At 53.4% G+C, this 19,252-nt stretch overlaps 2 protein-coding genes across 3 annotated transcripts in view; both read right to left on the bottom strand.

Annotated features, from left to right (window-relative positions):
- Positions 1-7,144, bottom strand: part of CUL7 (cullin 7) — a 40,293-nt gene extending 33,149 nt beyond the window's left edge. Inside the window, exon 1 of the mRNA XM_077814198.1 lies at positions 7,093-7,144. The gene's annotated coding sequence lies outside the window, so the exon portion shown is untranslated. The remainder of the gene's footprint in view (positions 1-7,092) is intronic.
- Positions 7,145-10,604: 3,460 nt separating this feature from the next.
- Positions 10,605-17,067, bottom strand: MRPL2 (mitochondrial ribosomal protein L2). 2 transcript variants are annotated; one of them, XM_077814196.1, is made up of 8 exons: positions 17,019-17,067; positions 16,562-16,652; positions 14,233-14,401; positions 13,608-13,749; positions 13,269-13,384; positions 12,512-12,622; positions 11,477-11,550; positions 10,605-10,877 (listed from the first exon to the last, which is right to left on the bottom strand). In XM_077814196.1, exons 2-8 carry the CDS (start codon positions 16,628-16,630, stop codon positions 10,665-10,667), a joined length of 894 nt encoding a protein of 297 aa, XP_077670322.1. In that variant the 5' UTR covers positions 16,631-16,652; positions 17,019-17,067; the 3' UTR covers positions 10,605-10,664. The 2 variants fall into 2 exon arrangements, with proteins under 2 accessions (XP_077670322.1, XP_077670323.1); XM_077814197.1 differs by lacking the exons at positions 16,562-16,652; positions 17,019-17,067 and adding an exon at positions 16,014-16,037.
- Positions 17,068-19,252: the final 2,185 nt, after the last annotated feature.

The following is a 19,252-nucleotide window of genomic DNA, read 5'->3' as shown; positions in this document are numbered from 1 at the left end:
GAGCCTTTTGTGACATAGTTGGAGCGACGCAGTGTCAGTGTAGACACTGCACTTGCTTATGTCGTCCTAATTGGCCTCTAGGAGGTGTCACAATGCCCAGCACGACCGCTCTGGTCAGCACTTTGAACTCCACTGCCTTGAAGGTACACAGGCATGACCTCCCCCCCCATTTAAAGGGCCGGGAATTTTTGAAATTCCTCTTCCTGTTCGCTCGGCATGGACTGTTCACTCAGCACCTTCCCAGCTGACCATGCCGGCTTTCCGCAACAGACGCGCTGCCGCATGGGCTACCCCGCGGCAGTTGGATCTGCGGGGTCTGCGGGAGAGGACGCTGTGCACTCGCAGCCTCGCTCCAGCTGTAGGAACTTTGATAGCTACAGGCAGATTGCTTGTGGCATACAGGAGAAGGGACATGCAGCAATGCTGTGCTAAGATCAAGTTGCTGAGGCAGGCGTACCAGAAGGCAAGGGAGGCCAACCCTCACTCTGGTGTAGCACCGAAGACATGCTGCTTCTGCAAGAAGCTGCACGCCATCCTTGGTGGCAACACCACTCCCACAAGCCCTGGGGATGCTTCGGGGGGACTGGAGGCAACAGCCAGTGAAGTTAGCCCTGAGGACGAAGTGGTGGATGAGGAAGTGGAGTTGGAGGAGGATGTGGGACGTGTGACAGGGTCATCTGGTGGCGTGGCAAAGCAGGGCCTATTTTTGACTCCAGAGGGATCTAGCCAGTTCCAGCACTCCAGATCTGGCGTGCATGAAGGATAGGCAAGCTCTGGTAAGCACGCATTTTGCTTTGATACTGCACAATGATAGGAAACATTTACTTTGTTATACGGTAGAAGAGGGATAAGGGGGAGAAATTAACAACAGAGCCTATGCAGCTACACAGTGGGGACCAGTAGAAAAGTTTGTTAATATACACTGGGATGTCCCAGAAATCCTCCATAGAAACCTCTAGGAAACTTTTGAATAGTACTCTGTAATCCTCTGCCAAAGACTGCTTGGTAGAGCTGCCTTGTTTCTTCTCCCACTGTAGGAAACTTTGCCACGCCACCCAGCAATTATTTCTGCACGGACCAAAGCAGCACACAGGCAACCAGCATACAGAGATGGTCTGCAGCCACACGCATGCAGGAGATGCAACCTTGCATCCTAGGTTACCCTCAAGAGTGAGATATCGGGTTCGATTACCCCAGCCTGTGGAAAAGGGTGTCAATATTCAGAATACTCTCCCTAGGCACGTGTAGTGACCCTCTTTGCAAACCACACAGACCCTTTGTACCTCCTTGCCTGTTCTCCCTTCCAAAACTCACCATATTTGGGATTCTCGCCAAGCTGTGTGCTAGCCAAGAGACAGTAAGAAAGAGGTGTATGTGACCTTTGTGATTCATAGCTGTGAGTGCACTCACAATACAGTTTCTGTCCAGTGTTTCTTTGGCTTCTTCTGATGTGCCCTTGAGGACCAACTCCGACACACCAGAGGAGCACCTCTGTCAGATAAGGAGGTGAACCAGGAAGAGTGAGGTGGATATGTTTAGAGATGTGCTGCAGTCAACAGACACAGCACTTAGTGAAACTAGAGCATGGCGGTAGACAGTTAATGAAAAACTCAGGCTGGAAAGCCTGGAAAGGAGACAGGAGCAGTAGCAGATGATAGATGGACAGGAGCAGATGATAAAGCTACCGGAGGGTCAGACAGAGATACTCAAGTCCCTCATAGCGCTGCAGTCTGAGCACATCCGTGCACGACCCCTCCTGCAATCAATACAAAACACTGTTCCATGCCCTGCCCAAACTCCCCCAACACATTCCTCGCATGTTCCCATTCCATCGCAGTAACCCTTGCAATCCACCCCTAGAGACTGGCTTTATGGTGAAAGATTGAGTTACACACAGTTGTGAGAGCCTAAACCGAGAGAACATTCCTCATTGTCATGTCCCGTTTGCAAAAAAAAAAGTGTTTTATCCTTTAATTAAAGTGTAGTCTTTGAAACAAAATGAGTCTTTATTTGTGTTATGCACATGGTGGTTGCTACTAGAATTCAAACACAGTAGCTATAGGCAGGAACTTTTGCTCACTGTAATTAAACCTCAGGAAGCAAGAATTACAGGGGTCATTCAAGGTGGCAAGTAAACATTGCATCAATGCATCACATAAAGACACATTACTCGGGCTCATTGTCAAAATGCTCCTTCAAAGCCTCCCTAATTCAAATAGCCCCCCACTGAGCCCCTCTAATTGCCCTGGTACCTGGCTGCTCAAAACCAGCAGCCAGCTGATCCACCTCAGCACTCCACCCTTGGGGAAACTTTTCCCCCCTTCACTTTGCAAATGTACAGCAGGCTGCTATGACTGCGGGAATATTTTCCTCACTGAGGTCTAACCTGCCAAAAAGGCAGGGCCAGCAACCTTTTAATCTGTCAAAGGCACATTTATCCGTTATTCGGCACCTGCTGAACCTGTTGTTGAAGTGCTCCTTGCTGCTGTCTAAGTTGCTGGTGTACGGCTTCATGAGCCACGGGGTAGCAAAGGGGTAGGTGGGGTCTCCCGCATCACTATGGGCATTTCCACATCCCCCACTGGAATCTTCTGGTCTGAAAAGAAAATCCCAGCGTGCAGCTTTCTATACAGTCCAGTGTTCCTAAACATGCATGCATCATGAACTATCCCTGATCAACCCGCACTCATGTCAGTGAAATGGCCCCAGTGATCCATCAGCACCCTCAAAACTATGGAGAAGTAGCCCTTTCAGTTGATGTACTCCATCACAAGATGATCTGGGGCCAAACTGTGATATCATTTCTGGGGGGAGGGATAGCTCAGTGGTTTGAGCGTTGGCCTGCTAAACCCAGGGTTGTGAGTTCAATCCTTGAGGGGGCCATTTAGGGATCTGGGGCAAAGATTGGGGATTGGTCCTGCTCTGAGCAGGGGGTTGGACTAGATGACCTCCTGAGGTCCCTTCCAACCTGATATTCTATGATTCTATGATCCGTGCCATCTATCACCCCGCCACAGTTAGGGAATGCCATTGCTGCAAAGCCATAAATTATTTCCTGCACGTTACCCAGAGTCACAATCCTTCATAGCAGGTGGTGATTAATGGCCCTGCACACTTGCATCATCACAAACCCCACAGTGGACCTTCCAACTGCAAAATGATTTGCAACTGACTGGTAGCAGTTTGGATTTGCAATCACCACTCGCTTTTCCATTGTGAGGATGAGCTCCACACACAGTTCCAGGAAGGTGGCTTGGTGCATCCAAAAGTTTTGCAGCCACTGTTCATCTCATACATTCTTCATGATGCAATCACACCACCCCCTGCTTGTTTCCCGAGCCCAGTACCGATGGTCCACCATATGCAGCTGCTCCATGAATGCCAGTAGCGATCTTAAATTACTTCCTTACATTGCACACAGCAGGGCAGGAAACAGATTCACTTTCTGTTTCCCAACTCATGAAATACTGCAGGACCAGCCACACTGTGTTCACAATGCTCATCACCAGACTGGTCAGCAGTTCGGCTTTCAGGAAGAGATGGTGAGTGCACAGTTTACCGGGGCTGTTCAAAAATGGTGCAAAACGAAGTCGGAACCCCATGGAATGATGGGACAGAAAGAACTGCATCATGGAACGGTGAGCATGCTGCCATCATGCACTGCGATCCGTTCCCAGATCTCCCAGTGGCAAAGGGTGGTGAATTGCACAGTGGGATAGCTACCCACGATGCAACACTCTCTCTGTCGATGCAAGAGCGCCAACTGTGGACGCACTCTGCCAACACAAGGAGCATTGCGTGTACGTGCACAACCGATGTAATTAAACCGGCATATGACCATCGACATAACTTACGTGGACTTAATTCTATAATGTAGACAAGACCCGACCTAAGTCTTCACAGTCAGCTCTGGACTTAACTATCTTAAGTAATGTTGTATCATCTGTAAACTTTTCCACTTCACCGTTCACTCCGTTTTTCAGATCATTATTTGAACACCACAGGTCTCAGAATAGATCCTTAGGGAACCCTGCGGTTTACTTTTCTCCATTATGAAAAGTGACCACTTATTCCTGCTCTTTGTTTCCTATCTTTTAACCAGCTACTGATCCATGAGAGGACATTCCCTCTTATCCCATGACCCTTACTTTGCTGAAGAGACTTTGGTGAGGGACTGTGTGTGACGACGTGGGAATTTTATGTAATATTTTTATGATGCCTGTGTTTGCCTCAGTTTCCTCTATATGTTGCATTGTTACCCAGCGGAAGGAAAGAACTGTTTGTCTTAGGGGCAAGCTAAGAGACAAAGATGTGGGTGTCAACTAGCTGTCTGGGTCTTAATCCCCGTATCAGTGGAGCATCTGAGAAGACAATGGCAAATCCAATCTTCAGGACATTGACACCTAGCAAATAATGACCGGGAGGGATGTGGACTTCCCCGCCTCTCCTTACGGAAGCTGAACAATCCCCCAGTTTGAGATAAAAGGACAGGAGAGGTATGAGATGGGGAATACAAGTTGGCTCCTGGAAGGAGTCAGAGCTCTCAGCTGGAACCTGATGAAGGAGATCAGACAGAGGAACAGGCAGAGCTTGCACTAAGCTGTTCACTTCAGCTTGCTCAGGCTCTGGGCTAACCAGAATGGCCTATGCTTGAACCTTCACCTCTCTAGACTACTCTAAGGACCTCCTATGCTGTGTTCCAGTTAACAAATAAAACCCACTGTTTGGACAACGCTGCATGAGTCTCACTGCAAATGCTGGACAAGATCCATGAATTCCTGCAGAGTGGACAAGTCTCCATCAGGAGTCTGTCTCAGCTGGACTTGCTGAAGGGAGCTCAGTAAGCTGCCTGCCTGGGGAAGAAGAGCAAGACCCCTAGGGATCTGACACACTGAAGGGGTTCCTCCTAGAGATGGTTCCAAAGCTGGGGCCATAGCATCAATCCTGTGGATCTGTGTCACCTTCTCAAAGGCTTTCTGAATATCCAAGAACACTACATCAACCAGATCACCCTTATCCACGTTTGTTGACACCCTCAAAGAATTCTAACAGATTGGGAGGCATGACTTTCCTTTACAAAAGCTGTGTTGACTCTCCCCCGGCAAGTCTTATTCATCTGTGGGCCTCATAATTCTGTACTTTACTATAGTTTCAACCAGTCTGCCAGGTACTGAACTTAGGCTCATCAGCTTGTAACTGCCAGGATTGCCTCTGGAGCCCTTTTTGAAAATTGGTATTACATTAGCGACCTTCCAGTCATGTGGTAAAATGCTTCTTTCAGTGACAGGTTATGTACTACAGCTACTAGTTTTACAATTTCACATTTGAGTTCCTTCAGAATTCTTAGGTGAATACCATCTCGTCCTGGTGACTTATTACAGGTTAATTTATCAATTCATTCTAAAACTACCTCTTCTGACACAACAGTGTGGGACAGTAGTTCACATTTGGCACCCAAAACTAATAGCTCTGATGTTGGTATTTCCCCCCACCTCCTCTCCAGTGAATTCATTTAGCTTCTCTCTGACGGCCTCGTTTTCCTTGAGCACTCCTTTAGCACCTTTGTCCTCTAGGTTACGTTTACAGGAGGATAAAAGCCTCACAGCACAGTCACGGGTGGCCCAGGTCAGCTGACTTGGGCTTGTGGGGCTCAAGCTACGGGGCTAAAAATTGCTGTATAGATTTTTGGGCTCAGGCTGGAGCCCAAGCTCTATAACCCTCCTCTCTTGCAGGATCCCGGAGCTCAGCTTCCAGCCCAAGCCCAACCATCTACTCAGCAATTTTCAGCCACAAAGCCCAAACTCAAGTCAACTGACCTGAGCCAGATGCGGGCCTTTTATCCCCATGCAGACATAGCCCTAGTGACTCCACTGCCTGTCTGGGCGTTTTCCTGGTTCTGATGTACTTAAAACATTCTTACGGTTAGTTTTTGCATCTTTACCAATTTAGGAATTTCCTCCAGGTCAGATTAGCAGAGACACTGGGGATTTTTCACCTTCCTCTGCAGCATGAGGAGCAAGTCACCTGTTCGTATCACCTGGGCACGTCTCACCTAACCAAGTCCCTGCCACTGGTGCACCTCAGGCCTTCCTGTTCTCTGCCTGGAGCACTCAATTTTTTGAGTTTTGTCTCCTGAGAGCTGTAACACTTTGGTCTAATTTCAGTTGTTGGGTTTAATGTGCGGGTGCTGGGTGCTGTTGGTGGCCTGTGACTTACAGGAGGCCAGACTAGATGATCTGGTGGCCCCTTCTGGCCTTAAACACTATGGGTACGTCTACACAGCATTTTGGAGCAAGCGTCCCAGCCTGGGACACAGACTCTGGCTAACAGGGCTCACCCTAGTGCTCTACGAATAGGAGTGTAGACAGCGCTTTGAAGTTGCAGCTTGGGCTGGAGCACAGGTGCTGAAGCCCAAGCTCTCTGTCTGGAGCTGCCACCCCACGCCCCAGGCTTCGAAGCCCAACTCCAGCCCATACTGCAACTCCAAAGCGCTGTCTACGCACCTGTTTTTACAGCACTCGCCCGGCTAGCCTGAGTCTCGACCCAGGGTGGAAGGCTGGCTCGAAACTGCTGTGTGGCCATGCCCTAGAGCGCGAAACACGTCCCAGCGAATTCTTAAACGGGGCCGCTGGGACATCAGAAGTAGGTCAAGCCGCCCGGCTAAAGCCACAGGTCTAGCGGCAGCCACGCATGGGCGGCCGGAGGGAGCCAGGCCCGGGTGTGGAGAACTGGGGTCTCGGGCTGGGGGGCTGGGAGACTGGGCCCCCCCCCAGCTCCTCCCTTCACCCCGCCCCGCCCCGCCAGCCGCAGGCTCCGGAGCCGCCCGGCCCCGCCTCGCCCCAGCGCTCTGAGCAGCCGGGCTGCCCCCGCCGGCCCGCAGCGCGCTCGCTGGGTGCGGCGGGGCCGGTTCGCGTCCAGCCTGCCGGGGCCGGGGCCGGGGCCGAGGCCGGACCCTCGGGCCCGGGAGCCCCCCCGCAGCCCCCACGGGTCCCTCCCCGCCGCAGCCGGGCGCCCGGCCCGCTCCGGGACAGCTGGGGGCGGGGCCAGGCGGTTCCCCGGCTGCCCGAGGGCCGGGCCGGGCCTGCCCGTTACCTGCTCCCTCCAGCCGCTCCCGCGCCGCTTCCGGGTCCTCGACGCGCGCGCGCACGCGCGCGCACGCAGCCCGCCCACTACGGCTCCCCGCTCGCGACAAACCCCGGCAGTCGCGCCCGCGACGGGGAAGAGTCGGGCCGGCCGCCGTGCGCCACGGAGGGGGCGGAGCCTCGCGCCACAGCCCCGCCCCCGGGGCCGGCGGCCTTGCTGGGCGGAAGGCCTCAAGGGCCTGAGGCCTGGGCCCTGTGAGAGCAATTCTGCCAGCACCCCTGCGTCCCGGCCGCCTCCCAGGGACAGCCTGCACCGGGAAGGGGTTTCCCAACACCTCCTGCCTACGGGGCTAGGGGCACCAGAGGTCCCGGTTTTATAGGGACAGTCCCAATTTTGGGGTCTTTTTCTGATATAGGCTCCGATTACCCGCCCCCCGTCTCGATTTTTCACGTTTGCTGTCTGGTCACCCTGTAAAAAGCTGTAGTCACTGGGGGTGCACCAAGCTGGGAAGCCTGGGCAGGGCTCCGCGCCCAGGGAACAGAGTCTCTCTGAGAACAGCCGCCCACCAAAGCTCTGGTGATAGCGATGGCCTGGCCTGGATCGTCAGAACCTGGCCTGTGCAGCAACCCTACCTCCCACAATCAGGGCCCACGTTTTACATAACCTAGCAGGGAGGCCCTGAGTCCCGTCTTCCCGGCTGTTTCCACAGCTCAGCCTCGTTGGCAGACAGGACACTGGGCTAGATGGACCGTTGGTCTGACCCAGTCTGGCCGCTCTTACGTTCTTTTCCTTGAGTGTTTTTCTGTGTTTGTAACACTTGCTTTGGGGGAATACATCATCCTTGTAATAAGAACAGGAGGACTTATGGCACCTTAGAGACTCACAAATTTATTAGCGCATAAGCTTTCGTGAGCTACAGCTCACTTCATCGGATGCATGCAGTGGAAAATAGAGTGGGGAGATTTTACATACACACAGAGAACATGAAACAATGGTAACACCCAAACACCCATTGTTTCACGTTCTCTATGTATATAAAATCTCCCCACTGTATTTTCCACTGCATGCATCCGATGAAGTGAGCTGTAGCTCACGAAAGCTTATGCTCTAATAAATTTGTTAGTCTCTAAGGTGCCACAACTATTCCTATTCTTTTTGCAGATACAGACTAACACGGCTCCTACTCTGAGATCTATCATCCTTATAATGTTTTCATCCTTCAATAACAGATACTATCAGCCTGAAACACCATCTTAAAAGAATTTGCAGGTCTTGAAATCTCATTTTTACAGTTTATAAACTGAACTAATTCATTGTCTCTGGTTGGGACCCTTGTAACCTCAGCAGTACCTCAACCAATCATCACCCTTCCACTCAGGCTCATTTGCATGCCATGGTAGAAATGAATCCATGACGGGAGGGGAACTATGCACGTCAAAAGTTTTTACTGGCAGATTCCTTGGTTCACAACCACTGTGCCTCAGAGTTCTGGAGCTGCCTAGTAGCAAACTAAGGGCCAGTTTGCCCTTACATTCCAGCTGTTTTGCATTGCCCTGGTATAGCCCCAAGCAACCAGAGCAAACTGGTCATAGGTTCATCCAAGATTCCTTCTCAAGGTGGCATCAGAGTTCCACCTTCTTGGGCCTGGTATTCTGCCATTATTTTTCCCCCATACCCATCCTGCTAAAGCCTTTCTCCACAAGCCTGCTGTGAAGAGTTCCTCAGTGTTCTGCTTGGAGGGGCTGAAGCCAACACTTTATTTCATTTGACCCCGCCCTCCAGGTAGTGCCGTTACTAACAGAGCCGAGCACATTAATTTTTTGGTTCAGTGGTCATGCTAAAAAATAAATAAAAACAACATTCGGGTCATATTGAACAGAAACTGAATTGTTTTGGTTTTTCTTGCAAAAAACAAAACAACAACAAAAAACCTTTGTCCGGGTCAAACTCAAGGTTCAAAATGACATTTCATTTAAACAATTTTGGTAAAGTTTGGTTTGAAAATGTCAAACCATAACACTTCAGCATTTCAAAAAAAAAAAAAAAAACCAGCCCCAACTTGAATTCATGAATAGTTTTGGCGCCCCACCCCCCCAAAAATGTACTCTTTGCCAAAAGAAATACCCAGCTCTAGTTACTCAGAGGGTATTTCATGGTGCTGTGACTTGGCTGGCCTGACTCTGGAAGGTCATTCTAGGCTCATTCCATTAGAGGCAACTTGCTGAGCTCTGTAAAGCAGTAACACAGCACTCCCTCTTACAAAACATGACTGCCGGACTCAGCCCCCAGGAGGGAATCCTGTTGTAGACTCAAGGTGGGAAGGCCCGACTCCCCCAGTCCAAAAAGTTTTATTTTATTTTGGGATCTCTGCATTTCAGGTGGCCAGGTTTTATGCATGGATTTTTCCTTTTTGATTCTGGGTATCACAGTTCTGGGGTTAACTGCTCCTCTGATCCCCTTCCTGGCCTCCTTAAGGGCACCCATTCAGGTCTCAGGCTTCTTAGCCATCACCTTTCTCTCAGGGCGCAGACCCATATCCATGTCCCAGTCCCTCCAGGCCAAGGATTTAGGAGTGCAATTCACTGTGCTCATCCCAGCAGGTCTGACCTTAGTCCAGCACCTGAAATTCATTCTCTCCCAGGGACAATGACAAGTTCGCCAGGGACAAATCTCTGCTACAATTGAAATTTATTGTTAGAAAGGCTCAGCTGTAGGAGCATGGACCCATGCCAGGCCTCTGTACAAAAGCAGCACCACGTGGCTTTCTAATCCAAGTCCCCCCAAAGGCAGCTTCCCCATAGGAAAGAGAATGAGAGTGGCTATCTCCTCTTCAGGAGAAGGGCAGCCCAGCAGTATGTACCATCCAGCCATAACCCGAAGGAGAATGTTGGGACTGTTCCAACCTCACTGTGGGATATCTAGTAGGTAACTGGATGGCACCCCCATCGTCGCTGCAGGCAACAGGACAGGGGAGTGGTTATGTCCCCAAGTTCAGCCCCTCCAGAGCAGCCATAAGATAGAGAGGGATGCAGATTACTGCAGCATCTCCAGCACCAGGAAGCAAGGTTTTTGGAAAGGGTCCAGTAACTTCAGCAGGGAGAGGGACCTACTGATAGGCTCTGACCCGTGAGCAGCCCCCAACACCTTCACAGAGAACAGGATCTTTACCATGCTAGGCCCAGGAGGTTAGGTTGAGTTCCCTTGCAGTGGAGAGGGCTCTGGGAAAAGGGGAAGATACACGGACTAGGTTTCCTGCAGATGCTGAAGGGGAGAGAACACAGGGCAAATCCATTTAACACTCCAGTCATTCATTATCCCCCTCCCCACCTCTATGGCCCAAGGCTCAGATGAGCCCGGTGGCTGGGAGTCAGCAGCCCCATACCCACACTCTAGGGGGTCTGAATATGCCCGTAGTGCCAAGGCTAGGTTCACATAAGCAGTACGCGGAGCCTGCCCCCCAGGACACTGATCCCATCAGGGCACTCCTGCAGCTTTGCACAGAGCAGATGCTGTAGGACAAGTGAGAGTTGAGGGGCTGATTTTATTGAGAGCCATTGAGGGGCAGGCACCGGGGCCAGGTGTCAAGCCCGAGCTGCTGCTGAGGGTAGGTTGACGTAGCTCTTCATGGGTGGGAGTGGTTTGATCTTGCGTCCCGCCCAGCCGCCCTTGCGGTGCCATAAGCCACTGCGTGGGCGCTTCCCCAGCCAGCGGTTCCGGCCAGCTTTCCCAATGATCCGCTTGTTGTGGTCAATGTTGGAAACTCGCCCCACGGTGGCTATGCAGGTCTCCAGCACCTGCCAGAGGAAGAGAGAGGCTGTGAGCGGGAGCCCACCCGGGACAGACAGCGCCCAGGATAGGGGTGCCAAGGGAGAGTTCTTGGCCCCTGCTGCCAAGAAGCTGCTTTGCCTGTGCATACAGCCACAGCCCCAACAGCTCAGTGTCCTCTCATGGAACCCCTCCCATGTGTGGGCGGCCTGGCAGGCACTGGTCTACCACCACTGCACCAGAGCAGGTGCCTTCCACTGCTGGACCCTACCCATGGGATGGACCAGGCTAGAGAATACTACTGAGACAAAGACCAGAGGCTAGGGGCCAGCTGGGAAGGGGATTCCCTTAATCTAGGGCAGAGCTGAGAGCCAGGCCTCGTCCCTGGGCACTGGCTGCCCTGCCTGCCTCAGCTCGGTGGCCTGTCCACATTGGGAATACGTATCCAGGGCCACATTTCTGCTCCACAGGTCTAGGCTGCTGCAGAGCCCATACAGCCAGCACAGACCAACCCTCACATTTCATCCTCTGGCTGCTGATGTTGCAGACTCAGCCAGCAGCGACTGCTCAGAGCCCAGGGCAGAGGCGCATTCGCCCGCCACCCTCATCCCCACTCTCCCCCCTCTACCTGCATGTGTCTCTTAGAGGGCAGCTGCACAATGGCCGTTCCATTCACCTTCCTCAGTAACACCCCACAGGTCCCTGTAGCACACAAGGAGAGGGCAGGCTAGTTTCTGGCTTCCCTTAGCAACCGGTCTCTTGCCAGCAACCTCCTCCCTTAGCAAATGGTCCGCTACCAGCAAACCAGCTGAAGCCCTCTGCAGTGCCTCAGAGAGAAGTGGCTCTATCCCAGATGCACAGAGCCCGCACCTCTTCCCTTGTCACTGAAGGAGGCCGGGGGAGGGGACAAAGGCACTCGGGATTTTCATACACCACAAGAAGGGAGTGTTCCAGACCCATCAGGTAAGGAACCTCTGCCGCCTGGCCTGGGACTGAGGCAAGCAGACAGCTTTGGGAAGGGCTCCATGCCCTGGGAGTGCCCTCCTAGGAGCATGGCTCACCCACTGCGACAAGATATTAACTCCTTCCCCAAGCAGGAGTTGCTGTTTTGGAATGTCAGCCCTCACAGCTGAGGCTAGGGGAGAGTTGTGTAACCAGCAAAGAAATAGGAAATATTCTCCCCATCCTGGGGCAGAGCTGCCAGAGCAGGGACCTTGAACCAAGATGGTGAAGGAGGGCAAAGGCCCAGGATACCAGCCTGGAATCAGCACTGGTTCTCTGGTATCACAACACCCACAGGTCCCCGCCTCCCCGGGACTGGGCAACCCCCACCGGCCACCTCCAACCAGCACCTGCAGGTTCCTACATCCCCGTGGCTGGGCTCCCCAAGCTGATCACGTCAGACCAGCACCTGCAGGTCCCCGCCTCCCCGGGGCTGGGCACGCCAAGCCAATCACCTCAGACTGGCACCAAAGCCAGAGGAAGCTGCTCAGTCCCCAACAAGGTGGAGTGAGGGAGAACCTAGGATACAGCCTGCCTGGAGGCAAACCAAACCAATCATCTGGCCTCTACTCAACCCCATCCAGGCTGCTCTCCTTGAACAGAGGAACAAGACCAGACCTGCTCTAACGCTGGTTGTGATCCTGGCGAGGGTCCATCTCACCTGCTGCTCGGATGTACTGTGCTCCTTTCCCAGGGTGGCTTTCCAGGTTATTGATCAGGGTCCCCACAGGCAGAGCTCCCAAAGGGTATGCATCCCCTTCATTGGCAGAAACTGAAAGACAAAGCCCAGTCAGTATGCTAGCACTAAGTCAGCTGATCAGAGCGACTCCAGGGAGGCCTAAATTGGGCTTCTCCAGCTCCCAGTCCCAGCAGAAGGCCCCACAATAACTTCTCACCTGGCCTAACCCCTCGCTCCACAGGGGGGCCAGCACAGGCTCTGACCCTGCAGCGCAGGCTCCAGGGCAATGTCTTAGGTTTGGGATTTTGCCTCATCCTCAGGACAGGCTCTCACACCAGGATGAGAACATCTGAAGTTCCTTCAACTGTCATTCAACATTTCCCCTCTAAGATTGTTCTCCCAACCCCACTGTAGCCCTGAATCAGAGGGTCCTGGCTGGTGTCCCAGAGAGCTGGCTACACATGGAGAGCTGGCTCCCTCCAGCTGACACCGTATCCAAAGCAGCTACAAGTCCCACTGTAGACAGAGTGATGTGGTATGACCCTGAGAGAGGGTCTCTATGGACATGTGCTGCACTAACAGTGAGCTTGAACAACTATGCCCCATGCAGGCATGGTCAGCATCTTGCCCCATGACAGATGCTGTTCTGAAGCTTGCAAGAGACAGCAGTGCAGCCCCTGTCAAGGGGAGCCAGGCCCTATGCCCTAGGATTCACCCAGAGCAGGTCGCCCAGGCTCACCTGCCATCCTGCCTATGTGCCCCGAGGTTTTGAGGAGGTCGCCAGGCTGCATGTTTTCTGTCGCAATGATCCAGCGTTTCTGCTTGCCACCAGCCACCAGGGCGATATCAGCCGACCTGACAGAGACAAAGAGGAGCTCAGTGAGGGCACTGGGGTGACTACCAGCCTCACACCTGGCTCCCACAGCGTGAGAAAGCTTTACCATTTATCATAGGCCCCACAGTGCCTCCCACCCCACACAGAGCAGCCAGGCCTATGCACAGTCCCCCTCACACCCACATGTGGCCCCACACCCCAGAAACGTCCCCAAGCAAAAACCTGATCCACACTGCTGCTCACCTGCAGGGGTCATACCGGACCTGGATCACCTTCTCCTCGTAGGGGCCTGACTCAGGCCCAGGTCCGTAGCGCAGCCGCTGGAAGTCAATCATCCGGTAGCGCTGCTTGTGCCCCCCACCAATCCCATGCACAGTGATACGACCTGCACAGACAGCCAGAGTCAGACAGCCATCCTTGAGCCAGCTCCACCCACCCCTGGGCCCTGACCCAACTCCCCAGAAAGCAACCACCCCTCAACTCCTTCAGGAGATACTGATTCCCACCCATGTGCTGCCTCCTGCATCCATTCACACACTTGCTGTGTTTATGGAAGGAAGCATCTGGCCATACTGGGTCATTCTAACCCCCCATCATAGCTTCCTGCAGCTCACTGTCCCAGCATAGCCTCGATGCTAACAGTGCACCTGGACTGCATACAGGAAGAGTGAGGTAAACAAACAAGACAGAGCCCTGGAGAGCAGACCCTTCCTAGCCCCACGGCATGGACTTTGGGCCATTAACATCTCTGCTTCCTCTATCTCCCCCCCCCCTCCCCCCCCGGGTGAATGGGGTCCCTTGAGCGTAACCCGGAAGCCCGTTCTCACCCAGTCTGGTGGGTTGCAGGGAATCTGTACTCTAGACATACCTGTGTGATCACGGCCACCTGTCTTTTTCATGCCAATGGGTCTGGTGGTGTATTTGATCCTGCATTTCCACATGGGGTTGTTGGTGGAGAGGGTGGATGAGGTGCTGAATCCATGGCACGCAGGGAGGAGCTTCCCCCCAAGGCAGACCAGCCTGGGATGTTGGGCAATCTGGGAAATCCAAAACAAACATGAAACTCCGAGAACAGAGCCCCCAGTCCCAGGTTGGAAGTGACGGGGACTTACAACTGAAATACCACCCCATAGGGAGAGCGTCACGCACACTGTTACAGTGGGGTGAAGATGGATGCTGAGTGCTGCCCTGTGCTCTCCCTGCCCATCCAGAGACAGAGGAGCCTCAAACCCAAAATGTAAACATTGGCAGACTAGGGAACGTTGGCAGACCAGGGAACGTGCCCATGCCCCCTTTACTCTGCTCCTGTGGGGATGGCAGTAAGAACTGGGCAATCACAGCACCTCGCCCCCCTCTAAGGAGACCTGCTATCCTCTCTGTGCCCAGCACAGCTCCAGCTCAGCACCCTATCCACACAGCCCACCAGCCCCTTGCTGTGCTCTGTGCAAGGCTTGCTGCTGCTTGGCACAGAACACCCAGGGCAACAAGGCTGAGGGAGGAGTAAGGTCCTGCCAGCCGCCGCCAAGGGACACTTGACAATAGGGACCTGAGGGGCAGAATTAAGGTGGGAAGTGTTACCTTAGTTCTGCAGCACCTGTTTTCCAATGGGTGTGTTCTTGCAGCAAGGGGGATGCGAGGGGGCATGTTTGTCAGTGTTTGAATTCTGGGAATTAATTCCCATCATGAGAAGCTCAGGAGCACAGGGTAGTGCTGAGCACCTCTGACTTTCCCTCCACCCTAACAAAGTTCCTCTTTATATGGGAATTTCCTTGGCTTTTGAAGAAAGCGTGGGTTAAGGTGTCAGCTCCCGCTGCCTCTGGCATGCACTGAGCCTCTCTGTTCTCAGCTGCATGCATATGCAGGTGGGGGCAGAGGTTGTATTTTGGGAACCCCTTGACCAAGTGACCCCACATACACACCACACTAACTCTGCCACTCATGTGCCACAGCAATTTTCAAGACAATGTGCCTAGGCATCCAGCTTTTAAAGCACTTTTTAACAAATTGCTCTAACGAGAAACCCTGCTGCAACCTCACCTACGGACTTGAGGCTGCTCCTCCATGCTAGATACACAGCTGCAACAGAGACACCTACAGCCCCAAACAGCTCCTGCCTTCAGCCTAGCTTTGGAGCAGCTCAGCCACTCAAGACAAGAGGGGGCAAATCAGACAACACTTGCAGTGGCCACATCTGCTGTCCCCCCCAGTTTAAAGGCATTGGCAACTGGCCTCAATTGGGATTCCAGCTCCGCCAGAGGAGAGGAGTGATGAGAAAATCCCACTTGGAGCAGGCACAGCCAGTACCAAGAGTCGGCAGGACTATGGCCCCGGGAAGCCACTGGGGAGGATGCTGATACTGTATAGTACAATCGACAGTTGAGTCAGTTGGCAAAGCTGCATGCGGTGCCTCCCTGATAATACACTAGCAAGTACTCCTCTCACTCAGCACAGGGCCTGACACTGGACAAACAGACTGGTTCTGGAAGGCAGGTGGCCGTTCCCCTTCCCTCCACCCCCAACCTCCCCCAGTCTCGGTCACCCCCACCTCCTTCACTCCTAACGCAGAATGGTCATACTGTGCAAACTGGCAACCCAGGTACTAGGAGATCTGCCCACCGCTCCCCTGGGCTCCCCATTTTTTACACTCACTCATGCATCTGTTTCAAACTAGATGATAAGCTCCATGTTGGGCTCCAATCTTGAGTTGTGTCTCGGGGCCCTACTGCAATAATACGTAATCAGTACTAGAGCTGGAAGGAAAGAGCTGGGCTTCACTTGGCTCTGGGACACACTCAGCCCAGCCGCCTGGTTACCAGGTTGGAGACTCTGCTTCAGACACTGAACAGCACAGGGAACAGGGCTCATCTCCAGTCCCGCTCAGCAATCTGGCCAGACTGGGCCTCCTCAGGAGGGCAAGGCCCACCTCAGGGAGGAAGCTGCGGCCGCACAGACACCGCACTCCAAGGAGAGAGCAGCAAGGCGGAAGGACAAGGAGGTGGGAGGATCTGCAGGTGACCCCAGCATCGGAGCCCTTGGAGCGGCACAGACAGCTGCAAGGAGCTGCTCACCTGTGAGTCACATGTGGGGCAAGCCCCCCCCAACCCGGCCAGGCTGCATCAGGACCTGTCTTGTGGCACACACACACCCACCCACCCTCTCCCGCCCCTCCTAAGGCTGAAGGGCCGCGGGGCCGGTACCTGCGGGAGGCTGGGGGCAGAAGACAGCAGCAGGGCCCCTAAGGCCCGGGTCAGGTTTGACACAGACATTGTGGCAGCACGGCCCGGCTGGCTGGGGAGAGAGCAGAGACAGCCGATCAGCAATGAGCAGGCCCCCCCCACGCGCGCGCGCCCAGCCCAGGTGGGGGCCCCCCCCCACGCGCGCGCGCCCAGCCCAGGCGGGGGCCCCCCCCACGCGCGCGCGCCCAGCCCAGGCGGGGGCCCCCCCCACGCGCGCGCGCCCAGCCCAGGCGGGGGGCCCCCCCCACGCGCGCGCGCCCAGCTCAGGTGGGGGCCCCCCCACGCGCGCGCGCGCCCAGCCCAGGTGGGGGGGGCCTTGCCTCACGCTCTCTCCCCCACCCCAGAGCCCGTGGTGGGGGGGGCCCCCCCTCGCCTCACGCGCCCCCCAACACGGAGCTGGCGGGACGGAACCACTCACTGCACGGCGCCGCCGCCGCCACTGCCCGGCCCTTCTGAGCATGCGCGCGCGGCCCGAGGGGGCGGGGCCGGGAGAAGATCCCGCCCCTCTGGCCGTGACCGGCGCGGTCCCGGATGGAGCCGGGCCCCGCCCCCAGCCAGAGAACCCCACTGGGCGCGGGCGGCAGGTGCGCGCGCCGGCCGTCTCTCTTCGCACGGCCCCCAGGCAACCGCTGGAACTCGTTGCCAGGGGATGTTGCAAAGGCCAAAAGTATAACTGGGTTAAAAAAAGAATTTGATAAGTCGGTGGAGGGCCGTTGGCCCAGACGGTCACAGACGTTCGCCCTAGGCCTGTGGCTGCCGGAAGCTGGGAGTGGGCGGATCACTGAGGGATTGTCCTGTTCATTCCCTCTGAAGCATCTGGTCGGGGGCCTGGAGCAGTTTGTGTAGCGGGGGTGCTGAGAGCCGTTGAACCAAGCTGTGAGCCCTGTGTATGGTGGAAACTACTGCCAGCCAGGGGTGCTGCAGCACCCTCAGCACTCCTAGTTCCAGCACGCATGGCATTTGGCACGGACCAGGGGGAAGACAGGCTCCTGGGCTAGATGGGCCAATGGTCTTCCTTTTGCTCCTTGAGTTATTCCAGCCAACAGAACTGTTGCATGCAAATCCGCCATACAGCAAAGGGTAGTGATGGACTGGTTTACCTCTTACCTCGCTTAAGAGTCACCAGAGCAAATGCCCTGAAACTGTGTGTAGGCTATTATAGACATACTGGTCATGATGCCACAGTTAAGTTCTGTTTTCTACTACTTAAATAATCATAACAACTAGACATAGCACTCATTAATATAGATCAGTTACACAGCCACATTTCTTCAAATATAGCCTGTGTAAAAGATATCAATCAATTTTGACTGGGGGGAGTGGAGGACTGAGTGGTTTGAGCATTGGCCTGCTAAACCCAGGGTTGTGAGTGCAATCCTTGAGGGGGCCATTTAGGGATCCGAGGCAAAAAAATTGGAGATTGGTCCTGCTTTAAGCAGGGGGTTGGACTAGATGACTTCCTGAGGTCCCTTCCAACCTGATATTCTATGTATAGAAAGTTTGAAGTGTCTGTGTTAGTCCATTGTTAAGATAAAGAAAAGATACATAATTTCTTAAATTAACTTTTACCTGTACATTTTTAGAAAACTCATTCTGTGCCCCAAGAGTAACTGCTGTAGGTTTGAGGAGGAAATGCTGTTCTTTTCATACAGAATAAAGGAGTTGACTCCCTTCTTTAAGTGCAAATTGGAAGTCAGCCTTGACTATGGAGTCACACCCTCTGTAATTCCCCTAATTGGTATTTTTCCTGCTGTTGGAGTGGGGAGTCTTGCTTGGTCTGGGTCTTGTTATTGCCGGGTATTGTTGGGTTGGGTTGAGTGTCATTTTGCTATTGCGGAGGCCAGAGATGCACTGGGTATAACTGGGCTGGGGCTTGAATCAGGTGTCAGTCCTGAGAGGAGTGTAGGTGGAATTAGGCCTGTGTTTGGCAAGGGGAGCTGGGCTACATTTCCATAACACAGAGTGTGCTTGGTGAGTAGAATTTGGCTGGGTATGTCTGGCATGGTTGAATGGGGACTGGTTTTCTTAGTGCAGAGTATGGTTGGCAAGGGAAATTGGGCAGGTTGCCTTAGCACCAGGTGTGGTTGTTGAGGGGCCAAATTTCATAAATTTTAAGGCCAGAAGGGACCATTATGATCATGTTTTCTGACCTCCTGTGTAACACAGGCAGGAGACTCTCTCACAGTGATTCCAATATCAAGCCAATCACTTCTAGCTGAGCCTTTTAGAAAGAGATCCAGGTTTTATTTCTAGAGTCCAAGTGACAGAGAATCCTCCATGGGTTAGTCATTTTCATGGTCTAAAATATACACCTTATTTCTAGTCTGAATTATAAGATATCTCTTACCCACGTAGGTACTTGTAGACTGGGAATAACCTTCTTTTGAATAAACTAAGTAGATTGAACTTCTTTAGTGTCTCACTATAAAGCAAGTTTTCCAGACCTCGAATCATCCTTTTAGCTCTTTTCAGAACTTTTCCAGTTTCTCAAAAAGTTCTTACTGAAGTGTGGATGGCAGAACAGGACACGGTATCTGGTAATGTGCCCATCAGTGCAGTAAACAGAGGTGATGCCATCACATTTCTACTTGATGTTCTCCTACTTATACATCCAAGGATTGTGTTGGCTCTCTTAGCCACAACATCACACAG

This window comes from Eretmochelys imbricata, chromosome 3 (genome assembly GCF_965152235.1).
Source record: "Eretmochelys imbricata isolate rEreImb1 chromosome 3, rEreImb1.hap1, whole genome shotgun sequence".
Taxonomy (NCBI): domain Eukaryota; kingdom Metazoa; phylum Chordata; order Testudines; family Cheloniidae; genus Eretmochelys; species Eretmochelys imbricata.
This window is presented reverse-complemented; position numbering and strand designations above follow the sequence as displayed.